General features: G+C 40.0%; 1 protein-coding gene across 6 annotated transcripts in view; it reads left to right on the top strand.

The window, feature by feature from the left end:
• Window positions 1–1,776: 1,776 nt before the first annotated feature.
• CNTNAP4 (contactin associated protein family member 4) overlaps window positions 1,777–19,803 on the top strand; it is a gene marked incomplete at its 5' end in the record, with an annotated part of 260,718 nt that continues 242,691 nt past the window's right edge. For 2 of the 6 annotated variants that reach the window (XM_083464785.1, XM_083464784.1), the window contains one exon: window positions 1,785–2,251. In XM_083464785.1, coding sequence (XP_083320911.1) covers window positions 2,173–2,251 — 79 coding nt within the window. Of the gene's footprint in view, window positions 2,252–19,803 lie in introns of all 6 variants that reach the window. The other 4 variants (XM_083464788.1, XR_014516919.1, XR_014516920.1 and 1 more) reach the window with 4 other exon arrangements.

Below are 19,803 nucleotides of genomic sequence, written 5' to 3'. Positions count from 1 at the left end.
TTTAAGAGCGGACGCACCACTGCTTCCTTCAACTCCCCTGGGAAAGAATGAACCCAAATATGTGCCCTCTTCCCAAGTTGTGGTTTTTGAGGTAGGCAAATTACACCACATTCAGGGCTTTTCCCCCAGCTGAAATTCATCAGAACCCAGTGCTGGTACCTCTCAGATGGGCACCACACCCATTGTAAGAGGATGAAGGAGGTGTTCACGGTGAGTTCCAGCAGCTCTTTTTCTAGAAAAATAGTACTAGTGCATTGATTTGTGCACATGTTGTTTGGTGATATTGTTTTCCCTCTCTCCCTTTCTCAGGGAGAAGGAACACACAAATTAGAGAGCATGTATACACATTCGCATTACATCGTCTGTGCTGTGGGCGGCCCTACTTTGCTTCTTTCTCTGCGTTACAAATTTCTACTCTAGTATATATGTGAATTGATGCTAAGTGTTATCTAAGTGTTGAGAGATTGAGAACTTTAGTAAGCAGGGGGAGAGATACTATAACACTAACTGGCAACAGTTCCAGAAGACTCTTTTGCGGTCCAAAAAAACACCATATAGAATAACCCTTTGCTGCCAAATAAGACCTGCATTAATGAAAACATATTGGGAATTCTTCATGAAGAAACATTACTGCTTTCTAGCACCCGGTATGGAACCAGCCTTTTTAAATTACTTTTAGTTTTTTGGTACCTCTTCCCATTTCCTCTGAAATAGTCTGAAAACTCATTTAATCTGAAGATGTCCTATTTACCAAAATTGAAATAAGTAGTTTTAGGATTTCAGCAAGGATATTATATGGGAACAAAGGCTATTGATCAGACAAGTAAGTTAAGTAGATATGCATGTGACACTTCAGTTTAGAGCATTCCAATGGCATGTCTCAGCAATACCACTTGATTGTCTCAGTCTACTCTAAAGCTGTTTTACACAGTGGGGAGATCTGGAAATGATTATTATAGGTAGGAAAAATAAGCACGGGCAATGACAAAGCCAGTTCTACCTTTTCTAAGACTGCGAGGCATTTTTATGGTTGACTCCAAGTTGGCATGTTTTCTTATAACTAGGAATCCCATCTAACTTTATGTCTAAAGACTATCAAACGTATCAGTAATTCATGTTTCAGCTTGATTGCAGACTCTCTCTGTAGAATTTAAAACTTCAAATCCTGTGCAATATTTCACTATCTCTCCTCCCCCCCCCCCATTTCTGCAATTTCAACATTCATTATTTTAGTTCAAAGTCATTCCGGCTTGCTCTCTTTTATGCTCATGATTAAACTCTCTGAATGTGGAAAATAAACGGCAAGATTGAGCTTCTGAAGTGGCATGTCACATATTTGTGGAATTACAATTTACAGAAATCTAGGCACTCCACGTCTTATTAAAGAAATAGTCTCGAGGGAACGTTCTGCAGCATCGCTGGAAGATGAATGCCGGATTGTACAGATGAATGCAAGATTTACTGCACATGTAAAGGCAAACTACAGTTTTGTGGCACGACAGAAATTCCCGATGTTAAATTATAACATTCTCTTCCGTTCTTGTAAATGGTGTGGCAGCTGAAAGTTGTCATTAAATGCAGACTTCAGTGAAAAAGGATGGTCATAATGGAAACAAATAGGGTGGGGGGAAATCCTCCTTCTTCTCTCACTCTTCTTCTGTTTCCCTCCTCCCACTGCATGACCATAAAGAATTGGGAACAGTCGTAATCCGGCAGGGAGGCTGTACAGGCACACATGTGCAGGCTGTTCCCTTTATTGTCTGGCTTTCATCATAGACTCACATTTCCTACCTGTCACCACAAGGGGTGTCCAGGACACATTATGAACGTGAAGCTTCAGTAACCAAACTGTACAGGGTAGTCGAGCAGTTTAGCTCTGAGTGATTCTGTGAAATTAGAGGAGAGATTCTTGCAGCTGCTCTTCGGGGATTGCTGTTGTTGGCGGGGGGAGCAGTTCTTGTGGTGTGTGTGTGAGAGAGAGAGAGAGAGGAGGGAGCGAGAAGATGCAGAGTGCATTTGACTGAGCTCCTTGGCTACTGGGAAGCATTGAAAGACAGGCAGAGAGAGAAAGAGGAAGGAGCGCAGAGGAGGCAAGGACAGGACTGAAGTGCAGAGCAGCTGTGCCTGTTTCCTAATACTCTGGCACTTTTGGGTGCCTCCATCAATGAGAACATGGATTCTTTCATGGAGACCTTATTCAAGCTGCTGTTTCTGGTCCACCACTGGAATATATTAGTAGCAGGGAACAAATGTAAGTATTGCAAATGGATTTTTAAACTTGTACCAGATTGTCCTGAGAAACTTACAGCTTATTGTAACGAGATCTAGACTTAGAAATGCAGTTCTTCAAAGAAATCAGTGTTGCTGGGGAAAAATAATAATCATGCTAACAGCAGGTAAATGAGATGAAAATGTTCCAGGGGCTCAGAAATGCAATTTCCCATATTTCATCATTTATTGTTTTTACCAGACTGTAATCAGAGCACAGTGTGGACTAAGCCAGCTTCCAAAATAATGTGCAATTTGCATTTCACTATTTAACTGCATGTTCTCATTTTATTTCTTTTTTCTTAAAAAAAATAAAATGCTACCCATATATCAGCACAGTATTTTGCAAGGAGTTAAGTCATTTATGGGGATTAGAGGCACACTGATATTTGCTGCTACTGCTACTGCTGCTGCTGCATCAGCTTGGCTTTTAGCAATGTATAATTTCCCCTGTATATCCTTGAATTATGAGGAACTCCTTTGTACTGTAGAGCACAAGTGCATGGCAAATGTAACTGAGGAGCGAATGTTGAGAATGAGCTTTTACAGGATGCTCATCGATTACACAAAGGTTAATGTTCATATGTGACCAGAATGTTAGCTGCAGCATGTAAAGTTTCCCCCCCTCAATAAAACCTGAATGTTAGAATTGTAAAGGAAAGCCTACTGAAACTCTAAAACTTAAGAGTCACAGCATAATCCTATACATGCTTACTTGGAAGTAAGTACCACTATGTTCAATAGAGCTCACTCCCGGGTAAGTGTTTTTTTTAGGATTGCTGCCTCAGCCCCCTAGAATTTGGAGTAAAAAGCTTCCAAGGTTGAATCAGATATGACTGTCTTTGGTATGTACAAAGCGCATCACAGACGAATGTCTGAGTGCGCTCAATTTTATGTACTTGATAATTGATCTCAGGGGTCCTCAAAGCCCTCATAAAACATAGGCTTCATTTTGCACTAACACTGCAAACCTATGCATGTCTATTCAAAAGTAAGTTCCATTGAATTCAATGGGTGTTCATTCCCAGGGAAGTGTGTGCAAGACTGCAGCTTAAACGACCTAGCTGCTGTTTTAAAATTTGCATACTTCTTTCATTGGAGGTGCCCCATGTGCAGTGTGGGAATCAGAGTAAAAAAGCGGTGTCTATAGTTGGAGGAACCAAGTGTTGGGGCTTGTAGGAATTCATGAATAGCATTAGACCACTGTTTGAAGGGACAGCTCATTGAGAACATCTAAGCAATAGATGAGGAAAGTGGAAGTTCTGAGATTTCATCAGGTGCTTTGTGCTTTAAAGGCTTAGAACTGATATGTGCTATCACAGAAACAACAGATGCTCTGCAGAACCAAACTGATCTTTTGTTATCATCCAGTCATGCTACCTCATTTGACATTCAAGTGCACAGAGCAATCCTGAACATGAATAACAAGTTCTTCCTGTTAGCCCCCCTACTGCAATTTATCCAGATTTGGTGGTGTGTGTTTGTGTGTGTGTGTGTGTTTAGAAACAATTTCTTCATCCTTCTGCTTTGTGTACTTCATGAATTTAAAAGGCCATCATAATTGAATTTCACATTAATAACATTTTGCACTATGCACAGAATTAAATCGGATGCTTGCAGCAAGATGTACTAAATCTATAGCAAAATAGGACAGGGAACTATAATGAAACAGCAAAGCACTAGAGGTCACTCTTACAATTTAGGAAGCAAGGCTCAGAGACGTATATAAATATATATATATATACAGAGAGAGAGAAAGCAAACATCCTCTCAGCACAAAATAATGATGGATAAAAACATCAAATATGTGGACGGATTACCGCATTTACTTTCTGACACTTTGAGACAACAAAATTCTGATTTATTGAATGCTAGGAAGATACCGCTTTTCATGTGAAGCAATAATGCCTTTGTGATCTAGTGAATAATAGTCCTTCTTCAAACATTCAGGTGAGGAATGCATAAATCAGTGAGTTTCTTCAGCTTTATGTAGGGGATGAATATTATAATTTTCAAAACAACTAATAATTGTGATATTTAAGCATACATCCCACCCTTTCCCAAAGACTCTGGTTAGGTAGTACTATATTGGTTGCAGATGTTATCCTTCTCTGTTAGTAACAGCGTCCTCATAACACCCCCTCCTATAAATTCCCATTGCACATCAAAGTTGCATTATACTTTTAATGCCATGCCCTTTCTTTGATAATTGATGGATATACATCCCTGTAACCTTTTAGTGAAAATTTGTCAGGAAGTATAAAGGTCTATTTATAATTCCCAGTTTACACATCTGCCTTGGACTTCCAATATTGCTTCAGCTATTATATTCCTTGCATATAGAAGTCACAAAAATATATAGTTGAGTCAGTAAACACCAAGGCTTCCAATTAAATGCTACAGTGTTCTTCCATGTGTAGCTTTAGTTCAATCATATTACCCTTATGTAAAGCACTGTGTTTAGTGGGGCTTACTCTCAAGGAAATGGATATAGGATTGACACTTTCTTAAAGAGACAGGGTATAATTATTACTCCTGGGAAGTAAACAAATAAATACAGATGGAAGGATGTGCATGGTGAGAAAAGTGACTCTCAGTGATTTTCTTTATGAAGGATCTCAGCTTTATTCTGAGAAATGAGGTGATACTCTCTAATTCCAGATTAATATGTCATTCCTATGGGTTGCTCTGATGCTAAGACCTTGAGATCCACTCTTAGTTTTTTTTGTTTTTTGTTTATAATCCCTGTCCTTGCTTAGGGCAACTATATATTAGTGAAATAATGGGTTGCATCAAAGTCCTATTCAGAGTAGACCACTGAAAACAATGGACTTAAGTTAGTCATGGCCATTGAGTTCAGTGGGTTTCCTCTGAGTACAACTTAGATACAACCCAACAGATCTCTCTTACTGATTGTTGACTTTGCCATAATTGCATCAATTCAATTCAAAGCTTGCCAGCTTTGAGAGAATATATTACAGAATTTGAACATTCCATTTTGCTCACAGACCCTTTTTCACATATATCATTGTTTTGAACATTTCTAGCATGAGTCAGAGATAGCCCACCATTGGGGGAAAAACAAAAAAAAAAGTACATGCTTATTTAAGATATCAGAATTTGGTCAGCCTTATCAAAGGAAGCCTAAATGTATGACTTCGAAAGGCACATATTTTACTTGTTTCCTAAATATTATTGAAAGTTGGGATGTCAAGTATGGGAAATATTGTTACTTTTTAAAGAAGCAAGCAAAAAAGTTGTATCTACCTGGAGAATTCAAACTTATAAAGCAATTCAAAAACACACAAGTGTTACAACCATTACAACCATAAATAAAAAATTGCAAAGGGTCACAATGAAGCATTCAGAGTACATTTGGAAGTTTTGCCAATAGAGCCACTTTAGGTCTTTTTTGTTTTTATTTTCTTTTTCAAAGTTTATTTTTATTTGAAGATGGTTCCATAGCAGTTTATCAGCCAGTTGGCATTACAGCTCCTACCTCTGAACCAGAAACTGTGACATGAAACTTTGATATGTGTGACAGCGCCTTTGAAACTCTTTAGAAATGAAGTGTTATGTAAAACAAAATTAAACTTCATAAACATTTCAAGTCATCTGTGACTGAAATTTTTCAGATTAGTTTGATCTATGTGTGGAAACGCAACTGCCTATGCAAATATTTTTCATGCAAGATGTCTTGCAATTTCTGCAGAACAGAGCTGGGGGGGGGCGCTTTTAACTGACGCCTCCTCTGTATTCATAGCATGATTTAAATCCTCAAACCAACAAATACAATTAACTTGGTTTTTTGGTCGCAAGAGTTTTTGTGGCAACTTAAAAGCAACCAGATTATTGTGACCTGAGCTTTCGTGGACTACAGCTGATGAAGTGGATCATGAAAGCCTATCTGAAAACTGGCTTCTTAGCCTTTAAAGTGTGACAATACTACTTCTTTTACCAGTATAGTGTTGTTGTTTAGTTGTCTTAGTTGTTTTCGACTCTCCATGACCCCACGAACCAGAGCATGCCTTGGAAACTCTCACTTTCTTCTCAAAGCTTTTCCTTTTTTATGTCCATGGAGTTTTCTTGGCAAAATACTGGAGTGGTTTGCCAGTTCTTTCTCCAGCTGGATCACATTTAGTCTAAACTCTCGGCTATGACCTGTCCATCTTGGGTGGCCCTCCACGGCATAGCTCATAGCTTCTCTGAATTATTCAAGCCCCTTCGCCACGACAAGGCAGTGATCCATGAAGGGGCAGTATAGTGTAGGGCATCCTAAATTATTCTATTGGCAGGATGCTGGTTAGACTGTCAGTGCAATCCTGTAAATGTATAGGATTCAGAAGAGTGCCACTGAGTTCAATGAGGGTTACTCCCAGCCAAATAAGTGGGCATTGGCTTGCCATCTTAATCAATGCAATCCTATACATGTTTATTCAGAAATAAGGCTCATTGGGTTGTATCCAATTATCTTTGATCCAGTGTAGCTTCCAATTAACAGAACAGGGATCAGAACAACCTTCAGCAGTCTCCTACACTACCTCCCATGCTGTTCCAAAGGGGGACAAGCAGGAGAACTGTCAAATATCACCTTCAGGACTGATCCAATGATAGAAGATTTGGATCACAGATTCTTCTATCAGAGGTAAAGATGGGGGAGGAATTCAGTTCGGTCCACATTTCAAAATGCATCCAATCTAGTTCGCAGTTTCCGAAACAATATGCAAAATGAAGCACAGCCATCCTTTGAACTTCTCACTTCTCTGAATTTTGCAATTCAGTTCTTCAAAGAAGTAATGTGCATTAAAATGCATATACTAAGATGAATTGTACATAAAATGCATATATTATTTAAAATAGCATACAGCATGCTTTGGAGAAAAAATAAATATTAGGTAACTTATGCTTTGTAAAACTGTTCGAATAAGGCAAAATTGCATACAAAAAAATGCATGCATTAGAAGAATTTTGCAGTAATTAGGATTTCAAAAAAGAAAGAAAAAGAAAAGAATTTGCAGCCTGATGTGGAAATATGGAGATCTAAACTGAAAACTAGAAATATGAGAAACTGGGAAAAATTAAAATTGACAGATTTGCCCACCCATAGGAGGAAGGGATCTTGGATTAATACAGTATTACATAGAATGAGTAATCAGAAAGAGAATATTTCCTTGAAGTTCACTGTTACTGGATATGAATCATAATAAACTCGTCTTTATAAGTTCATAATTTTATCCTCTCTACATTTTATTTGAGAAGTTTATAATAGTTAAGGAGGAATTTACTGGCTGATCTCACTGCCACAGCCTTGACCGAACTCATAGAAATGTGGAAGCCCAAGTGAAGTTATCTCAATGGAGTTGTGATTAAGAGGGTCATTATTATAGCATAATAATATAATCATAATAAGTGATGCATCTTTGTGTCACTTCCCAGAGAACCATATAAGGCAGACTCAAGAGTGTTTTGTCCCTGCACCCCTCCTGTGATTTGTGCCCTCAGCCAATGTTCAGCCATACTGACTCTTGACACCGGCCCTGAGGACAAGGAGCTGAAACCAAACACTTAGTACAAAAGGTGGACTTTAGGAACATAGGAAACTGCCATATACCAAGTCAGACCACACTCCATTTAGCTCAATACCTGCCTATCCTGTCTGGCATAGGCTCTCCAGGGTATTAAGCAGGGCCTCTCCCATCCCTACCTGTAGATGTTAGTGATTAAACCTGAGGCTTTCTACATAAAGTGCAGGTACTCTGGCAATGAGGAGAAGTATTTGTTGAATGGTCACTGTAAAATGTGAAGGTTCATTATTATTTCACAAGTTGTGTATGTCTTTAAGGGCCAGGGCATATAACGAGACCCAGCCTTGCAGCTGTGAAACATAGCAGGTGCTGCTAGGTTGTGTTAATTAAGCTGTGTCAGCATTTGGGCATAGTATATAAGGAGCAGCACCTAGCTCTCCCATTACCCTGGGGGATGGGTTGGTGGTTGGGTTATGTTTGTTGTTATCTTTAGTGTAAAAGGAGTTTTTGTTTTGTTATTAAAACCTTGTTTAAGATATTTTTGAGTTCCTTGTTATGCATGGTCTCCCCAGCAAGCTCTCTGCAGCGCTACTCAACTGCAAATATCCAACAGTATTCTCATAAGGTGTCCTGAGACAGACTGAAAGTGCACAGCACAGGAGTGGTTGCAGTTTAAGAAAGCTAGAGACTTTGAAATGATTGAGGATGATATTGTTGGAGGAGTAGGCAGGGATATACCAGGAGGAAACTGGGAAAGTTGAACAGAAAGCTGCAATTCACCAGTGAACAAACAGGGACCAATGGAAAGAGCAAGAAAAGAGTGGCAATAAGAGAACAACTGAACTGCAGTGTTGAGGTTTATCATTCTTTTCAAAATTCTGGTTTCCAGGCGAAAATCTCCATACATCTGGCCATAAATAGTTTTGTCCACATGACCTGTTTTTTATTAGCCACAAACAACTGTAAACGAAGGGGACCAACTAAAGTTGCTTTGCTAGAGATGCTTAAATATATCATGAATTACTTGAGAATATACCTTTCAATTGCGCCACCAAACATACAAGTATTAGCTAGAATCCACAAACTGCTTATTTTGGGATTACCTAACGTAGGATTACCTGGGGATGTGCAATTATTGAATTGTTTGCTTGTATTTGCAGATTATACCGTAGTTTCCATACACTGTACTTATGAATATATTGACTCACACCTGCTAGCTAAGAAACAGAATGTGAGAATTTGGCCCTCTTTGGTAAATTCTGAGCAGTTCTGAGCATGCAGCTTCTAAGCATGCCTCTGTATTACATAAAGATTTTTAACAGGATGAAAACTTGTTATTCCTGATGTCCCATTTATGGATCCTTTTTTGTTGCATATGCTTTGTCAATGCTTCCCCCCCCCCATAATAATGTTTAGGGGTACTCTCATTTTCCTACTCGTATTGAAATATTGCCCCTCAATGAGACCAAACTTAGATTCACAAAATGTTTAGGGGGTATGCGTACCCCTGCTTCCCCCCAGGAAAAAAGCACTGTGCTTTGTACCTTCCCTGTAGATTTTGTTTTGTTTATAATCGAGATTTCTCAGTGAACCATAACCAAAAGAGACCACAATCAGCAGTGTTCCATTTGATGAAAACTTCCATGGACTTTACCACTACACTATTGTAGTCTGCCAAATATGTAATTTAAATGATTCCATATTAGGGGTGTGCACTGACCACAAAATTAAGTTCAGACCTTGATTCATTTCTTCAGGAAACAGTCCATCTTAGGTGCTTCAAAGGCTGCTGAATAGGGTTAAGGGCCCATCCGAACTCACTTCATATCCCACTCCAATTCACTGCTGGGAACTGAGAAAACAGTATAATCCTTTTACCCTTATGACAGAAGTGGATAAAATTTGCAGGCATACTAGCCCCTCAACAGAGGATAAAAAAATGTCAAATTAATGGCAAAAGAATCCAGAGCTTTTGTGCATCTATAACTTTTTAATATTTTGATAGAACTAGGTGAAATTTGCAGGAGAATAGGTGCATTCTTTTCCTGCAAAGACAGCTGTTAAAGCTTTGCAATGAGTAAAAAATGAATCCCTTAATTTCCGCCCCCCAAGTTGTGGGCAAATTGCAGACATGAGAGAGATTATTCTGGGGAAGAAGCCTGCCAAACAGCAGACATATAGGTCCAAGCGATTTGGGCAAGGCACTTTTCAAGTTGACTTGGAGTGGTAAAGAACGAAAAGAAATTATCTTTCAATGCAAAAATCATTGCCTGTCAAAACAAACTTGACATGTCATTCACAACAGAGCTCTTCCTCTGCTCTCCCCATCCTGGCATCTTTCTCAAGCTCAGTGACATAGTTTTGCTCTTGCAGAGCTGCTCCTTCCCCCAATAGTATAAAGATACAAGAAGAGCCTGCTGAATTAGATCAGTGGCCCATCTAGTCCACCCTGTTCTCATAGTGGCCAACCAGATGTTCATGGCAAGTCCCAAAGTGGGACTTGAGTGCAATAGCACTCTCTCCACATATGACCAGCAGCTGGCATTCAGAGGCATATTGCTTCTGTGGTGGTGTAGTGGTTAAGTGTGGTGGACTTGTAATCTGGTGAACAGGGTTCACGTCTCCGCTCCTCCACATGCAGCTGCTGGGTGACCTTGGGCTAGTCACACTTCTCTGAAGTCTCTCAGCTCCACTCACCTCACAGAGTGTTTGTTGTGGGGGAGGAAGGGAAAGGAGAATGTTAGCCCCTTTGAGACTCCTTCGGGTAGTGATAAATCCAAACTCTTCTACTCTTCTTCTTCCAATAGTGGAGGCAGAATATAATAACCTTGGCGAGTAGCCGTTGATAGACTTACCCTCCATTAATTTGTCTAACCCTCTTCTGAAGCCATCCAAATTGGTGGCCAACACTACTTCCTGCAGGAGCAAATTCTATAGTTTTACTATGTGCTGCGTAAATATTTTGTCTATCCTGAATCTTCTAGTATTCAGCTCGATTGGATGCCCATGAAAGAGGGAGAAAGGTTTTTTCCTACCTTCTTTGTCCATACCATGAATAACTTTATACACCTCTATCATATCTAAATTTATCAACCATGGAGGAGAATCCCATCTGTCATCTGGCTACATTCTTGATAAATTTAGAGATACCGTGTTGCTTTTAGTAGATACTGCAATATCATCATCATCATTAGTCTGAATTTCTGAGATGCCATGAAGCACTTCAGGGCTTCCTGTTTCAAGTTGTGCAACCTCCTACAGATCCCACTTAGTCACAGACAAGCCCAAAATCCTTCTGAGACACCCCACTTCAGTTCAGATTTGGTATTCATCTGGATCTGATGCAAACTCTGGCTATATATCTGGTTGCTTTTGTGATCAAGACAGCAAGCAACAACTAGACAGCTGTTTAAACTCTTTTTAAATTCTGTAAACAAGCATAGTCTCCATAGCAGCCAATACAACCTATGTGTGAGTGGGGTGTGTGCTATGTATGAGTAGTGTGGCTTTTATTGTAGTGTTTGCCAACCAAACCTTGTTCCTCCATAAATTCATTTCATAGAACCAAGAACTGCAATGGGGTTTTCCATCGAGCTGGAGTGAGAAAGAGACATGCTTCTTGGTCCCACATCTTCTGCTACATCCCTGTCAGTAAGCCACAGCCCTCCATGTATTAGGATAGCTGTTAACATTTCCCTTTTTTAAAGGGAAATTCCCTTATTCCGAATAGGGTTCCTCACAAGAAAGGGCAAAAGTTGACAGCTATGTGTATTATTGGCTGGATTTTTGCAGTGGGAAGCCTTTTCTGCTGGTGAAGGTTCCCTGCGTGATCTAGAACCCTTGTATTCCAGGGTTCTAAATCATGTGGAAGGTCCTACACAAATAGTTCAGGCTTTCTTTTTCAGACATTTATCCTTCTAAAGTATTCTCTTTCTCCCTCTTGTCCTTTGTGTTTTCCCTAAAGTTGTGGTAAGCAATAGAGGAACAGTTAAGAATTAGCCTCAAGGGACCAAAAAAAGCCCAATTAAAGCAGAACAAAAGACACCACAAGGAAGTTGAAAAGTACATGGCTTAGTCAAACTGGCATGGAAAATTCTCTCCTAGCCCCTATGAAAGGCAAACAGCTGAGCTCATGCTGTTCACCACCAGATTTCACATTTCCCAAATGTTCCAGTACAGTAGGGTATTAGAGTGTAAATGTATGTCTTGAGAAAAAGTAAAGTACCGTATTTTTCGCTCTATAACACGCACCAGACCATAACACGCACATAGTTTTTAGAGGAGGAAAACAAGAAAAAAAATATTCTAAGTGGGGAGGGAAGGAAAAGCACTGAAGGGACAAGGAGCACGCGTGGGGTGTGTGGAGAAGGATGCTGCTAATAATGAAGAAGAGGGGTATAAGAGGAGAAGGCTCCTCTCCTCTCCCACTTTGCTCCTTTAGGCATTCCCTCCATAACACGCACAGACATTTCCCCTTACTTTCTAGGAGGACAAAAGTGAGTGTTATGGTGCAAAAAATACGGTACATTTGGAAATATGTACTTTGAGGGGGAAATATGTTTTACATATACTGTAACTATTTAAATATATGTTTTTGTCTGGATTTTTTTTTAAAAAAACCCTCAACAACACAACAACTGTAGATTAATACTATAATGGAAGGGGATAGGCATATGATGTTCAAGTCACATAGACCTGAAACATACTGATTTTTTAAAAATTCTAAATGCTATCCTATGTCTCCTTCTTTCTGAAGGGGAATGGGTTGTACTTCGAAGGCCAAACTTTAAAAGGGTGTGATGCAATAGGCTTAACTATTGCATGGACAGGTGGAGTCCCCTCAACCCCAGGCAACTCCCGAGAGGAATAATGACTCAAGACAACGTGCTATGGGATTAAAATTGGCCATGACTTTATTAAGTTTCAGATGCAGGGAGACCTTGGCTCAGGCATTGGGCGTTTATCCTTCCCAGTTCCCAGCTGGGGATCTGGGAAACATCTGGGTTATCCAGAATGTGTGGGGATTGGGCTGGCCTGGTTCTGAACTTAAAGCAATATAGAATGCTGCAGTAATCTACAATGCTGTACATGCAGGCTGTACTGATTTAGATCCTGTACACGTTCTGTTCTAAAACAAAGTTCTGGGACTTTTCAATGGGAGCACCTTCACTGCCTGCCTCTTCCTCTTGGTGCCAGTGCCTGTCTCTTTTCTGTACACTGGAAACATTATGCTACACAAGCTGAATCACAGAGTTGGCATCTTTGGATTATTTATTGTTTTATTATTGAATTTCTATACAGTGGTATCTTGGGTTACATATGCTTCAGGCTACATACGCTTCAGGTTACAGACTCTACTAATCCAGAAATAGTACCTCAGGTTAAGAACTTTGCTTCAGGATGAAAACAGAAATCGTGCGGCAGCAGCGGGAGGCCCCGTTAGCTAAAGTGGTGCTTCAGGTTAAGAACAGTTTCAGGTTAAGAACGGACCTCCAGAACGAATTCAGTACCTAACCTGAGGTACCACTGTACTGCCCTTTATCTGAGGACCACAGGGCAGTTTACTACAGAAAAACAGAAAAAAACACAACATAGTAACAAACAAACAAAAATACTCCCACGTGTGTGTGTGTGTGTGTGTGTGTGTGTGTGTGGAAATGGAGGTATATAATTGCAGATAAAATATTAGTAAAGACTATGAACCCTCATGACTTCACTGGAATTTCCATAAAAGCAGTTGTGGGTCTGAAAGACAGAATTCATTATTTACAGTGAATTTGGGTTGTGGCTCACTAGCAAAAGAGGAGCATTGACTGGCAGGGGAAAAAATGATACTGTTTATATTCCAGGTAATGAGTAGCTTCAGTACAATAATTTGAAATGTGATTGAAGCCTGGGAACTTTTGGATTTTTAAGTAGTTTTAAATTAGTAACTACAGAATTATGAATTAAATACCATACCTATATAATAAGAGCAATGATGGAAGCTACCTTAAGGGCTTAAATCATAAGAGATAAAAAAGTAAAAACTCTATCCAGCTGGGAAGCAGATCTACTAATTACATTTTTATTAAGTGTATCTCATTACTTGGTACTACTCAAGAATAAGATATGTCCTGTATCTAACTGGTGGAGGGTCTGTTTGTATCGGTTACAAATCTTTTCGCAATTAATAACATTTGCATATGTGTCCTTAAGAAACAATTAGATTAGAAACTGCATGTGTGCAAATATTAATATTATTCTGAGCATTTGTTGAGCATTGTGCATTCTTCACTCTTGGATTTCTTATTAATAACTGCAACACATTGCCAAGAGCTTTTTCAACAATACAACTGTTTTAATGTCATTGGGTGAAGGTTGCATTATTGATTTGTAATTATTTTTGGTACATTTGGTATCATCCAATAACTTGTGTATGTTGGATTCCAGCTCCCATAAGCTCCAGCCAGCATTGCCAGGAATAATGAGAATTGTAGTCAAATCTGGAAAACATAGGGTCCTCATTTCTTGAGTCAGAACTGGGGAATCTGTGACCCTCAGGATCCGGGCTTCACAAACCTGGGTTTCCAGCTGGTTTTGGACTACCATTCCCATCATTCTTGACCACTGGTCCTGCTAGCTAGGGATGATGGGAGTTGTAGTCCAACAACAGCTGGAGACCCAAGTTTGGGAAGCCCTGTTCTAGACGTTGTTGAACTACAACTGCTATCATCCCTGACCATTGACCGTGTTGGCTTGAGCTTATAGGAGCCGAAGTCTGACAACATCTTGAGAGTCACAGGTTCCACAACCCTGCCTTACACAAGTAAATACAGGTGGTTTGTTATTTATGGTACAGTGGTACCTCAGGTTACAGACGCTTAAGTTTACAGACGCTTCAGGTTACAGACTCCACTAACCCAGAAATAGTACCTCGGGTTACAAACTTCAGGATGAGAACAGAAACTGTGCAGCAGCAGCGCAGCAGCAGCAGGAGGCTCCATTAGCTAAAGTAGTACCTCAGGTTAAGAACGGTTTCAGGTTAAGAACGGACCTCCAGAATGAATTAAGTTCTTAACCCAAGGTACCACTGTATTTGTATTGCTGTTTAATTAGCATTTCTGAGCAGTGTACATTAAAACAAGCTATACAGAGACTAAAATAATAAAAAAGATCATAAACTCAGGCATATACCCAAACACTGCCTTAAAATACCTGTTGAAATAAGAAAGTATTTGCCATGTGCCTGAAGTTCATTGAGGAGAGTGCTGCACGAAACCCCTGTAAATGTCACAACCTTTTGTGAGTCCTCTTTCATTTAATAATTCAGTCTTATTGAAATAGGGAAACTGACTTGATCAACTTGATCTGCCATTTTTCGCTGATCATGTTGATGGACTAGAAGAAGAAGAAGAGTTTGGATTTGATATCCCGCTTTTCACTCCCTTTAAGGAGTCTCAAAGCGGCTAACATTCTCCTTTCCCTTCCTCCTCCACAACAAACACTCTGTGAGGTGAGTGGGGCTGAGAGACTTCAGAGAAGTGTGACTAGCCCAAGGTCACCCAGCAGCTGCAGGTGGAGGAGCGGGGAAGCGAACCCGGTTCACCAGATTACGAGACTACCGCTCTTAACCACTACACCACACTGGCTCTCATTTCGACTATGCTGAAATGGCTAAAATGACCAGAAGAATCAGAAATCAGGAAGACCGAAATTTTAATAAGGGATTGGGGAAATTTATAACTTATCTTAAGGACCATTGTAAGCTGTTGAAATTGTTAGCAGGGTTGGGATATCACTTGTAGTTTAATGGTGAATTTTGGACACAATGGAGAGGTAAAAGATTTGGATTATTATAAAAGATGCAGGAGGAAATGATTAACGGTAGGACCCACAAAGGGGAGGAGGGAAGTCCAGGGGATTCCTTGGAATCTAGTTTTTATGTTGTATGTGGGAAATGTGAATGTAAAATTTTAATCTGAAAAACCAAATAAATAAATTTATTAAAAATAGAAATAGGAAAACATTAGCAATAGAGAGATGTTGAATCATTGAGCAAAACTCATTCTGGCAAGGTGCTCTGAGAAGTAAAGGGATTTTAAAAATAAGACCTCGGCCCAGTATACCTGAAGGAGCGTCTCCACCCCCATCATTCTGCCCGGATGCTGAGGTCCAGCTCTGAGGGCCTTCTGGTGGTTCTCTCATTGCGAGAAGCAAAGCTACAGGGACCCAGGCAGAGGGCCTTCTCAGTAGTGGCTCCCGCCCTGTGGAACGCCCTCCTATCAGATGTCAAAGAGATAAACAACTACCTGACATTTAGAAGACATCTGAAGGCAGCCCTGTTCAGGGAAGTTTTTAATGTGTGACATTTAAATGTATTTTTAATCTTTGTTGGAAGCCGCCCAGAGTGGCTGGGGAAACCCTGCCAGATGGGAGAGGTACAATTTTTTTAATTATTATTATTATTATTATTATTATTATTATTATTATTATTATTATTATTATTATTATTATTATTATATTTCCTTTTAGTACATGTTACTGACACCCATTCGGGCTCAATTATCAAATGCATCTGAAGTAAACAGCTTGTAGGGGTGACTTCATCATGCCATTCATCTCTCCTTTGATTAGAAGTGGACACTACTGGTTAGTGTTGTGGGGATGCAGGAATTGTTTGACGATTATGCCCAATCATGTGCAAAAAATGAGCACAATGGGACTGGAATGCTGTAGTAGTTCCACGAATCTCTGCTTCTTCTGTGCAGTTAGCACACTGTGGTATCAGTCACGTTGCCATGGTTCATGTACCTGCCCATCTTTTGATTGCAGGTTCCATTTGTGGGTTATTAAGAGCAAACAGGCCAATTGATGTAAGAGCACAAATGGAACATTTGAAATGGCGTATAGGAAATTGGTTACCATTTTGATCTTACTGGACATTTCAAATGGCAATGTATCTGTAAAGGAAGCTAAGCTTTTTAAAGTCATCATTGGAATCCTGGAGGTCGCCAAGGTTCATATGAGATAACAGTTCACAAAAAATAGAAGCTTAATGTGATTGCAGCAGCAACATTATGCACACCTGAAAATAAATGGGGGGATCCATTTCTTTTCATTGTTTGAACCAATCCCAAGTGTTCCTATGTTGCTGAATTCAATTTATTAGCGCATGCGTTAAATTAAAATGTGTTCTTTCAGTCTCTTTTGCAAAACTGTTCTTTCAGTGGATGCATACTGGCACCACATGATGCCTGAACACAGATTGATAGATAGATCTGAAAACATGTAAACACCACTGAAAGTTATCTCCAGCTCCTTAGCTGGATGGAGCCAATTCTAGAAGGGAAAGGTTAAGATAATTACTGGCCATCTGCACAAATATCCAACTTTTAAAAAATGTCTCTCGGGCACTTGATAAAGTTGGTTCTTATTTATGAAATCAATGAATTCATGCATCACTCAATTAGTCAGTTTTTAAGATGCCAAACAGCTCTGTTTGCTTCAGTAGACTTCCTCTGCATACATGGTCTGTTAGAGGGTAGCTTAAAATTAGCATTTTTATCTGTAATATTATTAATTTAAAGATGGCCCATAATTGTGAGCAGGAAGTGATGTTCGTACATGTGTGTGAGCATGTTTTTGTGTGCGTGCACCTTTTTGAGTATTCAAGAAATGGCCTGTCTAGGTTCTCCTGGTAGCATTTTGCATGTTTAACCTACTACACTTCTGGAATGAGTGATTCTTTTCTCTGTTTTATAGCTTATGCCTATTCCTTTAAAGCATGTGTTAACCCCCCCCCCCAAATGTGGCAGTACTGTACTTAATGAAGTCTTTTCTTCCTGCTGATAGCTTTTAGAAATCAGATGTATTTTTTTAAGGACATAAATGGTCAATAGACTGTGAATTAAAGCATTCTATTCTGGATCTCTGATAAGGCTGAAAAGATTATCTTGATGCCGTTATAGATTTTCCTCCAAACCTTCTCAGTATTCAGTGCTTAATGGTGGCAGTAATAACCAGACTGTCATCTAGCATGAAGTCCTGACACTTTCTGAGCTAGCAAACTGTTCAAATCACTAGAGCTTCCTTCAGTGATCAATGGAGGGATTCCTATCTAATTCTGTAGAGGAAATCTAAACCAGGACGTACTGATTTCTCTTTAAAGAGGCTCTTGTGCTATCTAGTGACTAAGTAAATACTTAGCGTTAGAACAAGATAAATTCTGTGGCAATCATCCTTTCCCTCTCTTCTTACTGGGGATAGGCGCTCTCTCTCTCTCTCTCTCTCTCTCTCTGTGTGTGTGTGTGTGTGTGTGTGTGTGTGTGTGTGTCCATTCTTAGAGCTTTCAATTGACACTGTCGGATTCCTAAGAAAGTCCTTCACACCTGCAGTCTAGTGCAGGCATGGCCAAACTTGGCCCTCCAGATGTTTTGGGACCACAATTCCCATCATCCCTGACCACTGGTCCTGTTAGAAGAAGAAGAGTTTGGATTTGATATCCTGCTTTATCACTACCCAAAGGAGTCTCAAAGCGGCTAACATTCTCCTTTCTCTTCCTCCCCCACAACAAACACTCTGTGAGGTGAGTGGGGCTGAGAGACTTCAAAGAAGTGTGACTGGCCCAAGGTCACCCAGCAGCTGCATGTGGAGGAGCGGAGACACTAACCCGGTTCACCAGATTATGAGTCTACCGCTATTAACCACAACACCACATTGGCTCTCTAGGGATGATGGGAGTTGTAGTCCCAAAACATCTGTAGGGCCAAGTTTGGCCATGCCTGGTCTAGTGCAATGGTGCTGGAAATCCAACACCCAGGGATGGGAAACTTTTGTCAGGCCAAGGAATACATTTCTTTTGGGGGAAACCTGTGGGGACCATATGCCAGAGGGCAGCAGGACAGAGGCAAAAGTGGGCAGGACAATGAGTGTAATTTATACCTCTGTACAGTAGGCTACTTTCTGTACACACTCAGATAACCCTCTCTATCCTGTATTCAAGCAAGCAAGAATCACAATCAGAGTTCAAGGGCACCTTTCAGCCAGGTAAACACACTCAAGGATGATGCAAAGCAAGGAAGGTGTGGTTAGAGGTTAGCATCTAACCTTATGAAAATGTAATGTTGCATCTGTAATATATGCTGTGCTCCCGCTCCGTTTCCTACACTCTTGCTATTTACTTGGCTTTGAAAGTGTCTCGTTAAAAATTACCTTAATGGGCAAATGTACAGAATGCCCACTTTTCTCTGCAAGCCTACATCACATCCACATAAATTTTGCACACTGTTATTTGTCCCTAGGTGCACTGAACATCTCCTCTACTTAGGTAAAAAGCTTGCAGACTGGACCTGCCTCATTCCCATCTTTGTACGACAGTTGCCCAACTTTTAGGTGCTCCATAAATTGAGCATGATGATATGATGATGCAAATGTCAAATGTCAGGTCAAATGGGCAAATGTCAGGTCTTCCGCAGTAACAATATTTCCCTCATATGGAAAGAACTAATGTAAATGTGAAGGGGGCAAATGTTATTTTACAACTAGATGCCTGGTGTTTGCGTGATTTGACAATATGAACATTGACTGTGGCCATGCATTCAGGGACGCAGGCTACAAAATTTACAGCTTTGAAGCTGTGCTCCTTAAGTGACTGAGATTACAAGGCAGACAATGACAGCCTGACCCATCTCCCCAGAACTGCAATTACATTTACAGAACATTCCTTTTATATTGCAATCTGCAACGCATTATTGTCTGTGTCCCAAAGATACTGCTTTTTTTTAAGGTATCTGGTTCTTAATGGCGTTGTGTAAATTGGAGTGTATAATATTTTCTGATTCAAGCAGAACAAATATGATTCCAAATATTTTTGCGGCACTTTGATCTGGCTTGTCCCTTTCTTCCATATCTCAGAAGGAAGGGCTTCGGTCTGTGTTTGCTACCTGTAATCAAAACGTGCCCTTTCCCCTTCTCATTATGGTGTTTCAATGTCATTTAATACAAATTAACCATCTAACATCCAGGCCAG

This window comes from Podarcis liolepis, assembly GCF_965112155.1.
Source record: "Podarcis liolepis genome assembly, chromosome: 11".
NCBI classification, from domain to species: Eukaryota; Metazoa; Chordata; class Lepidosauria; order Squamata; family Lacertidae; genus Podarcis; species Podarcis liolepis.
Note: the sequence above shows the minus strand (reverse complement) of the source record. Positions and strands in the feature narration are given on the sequence as shown.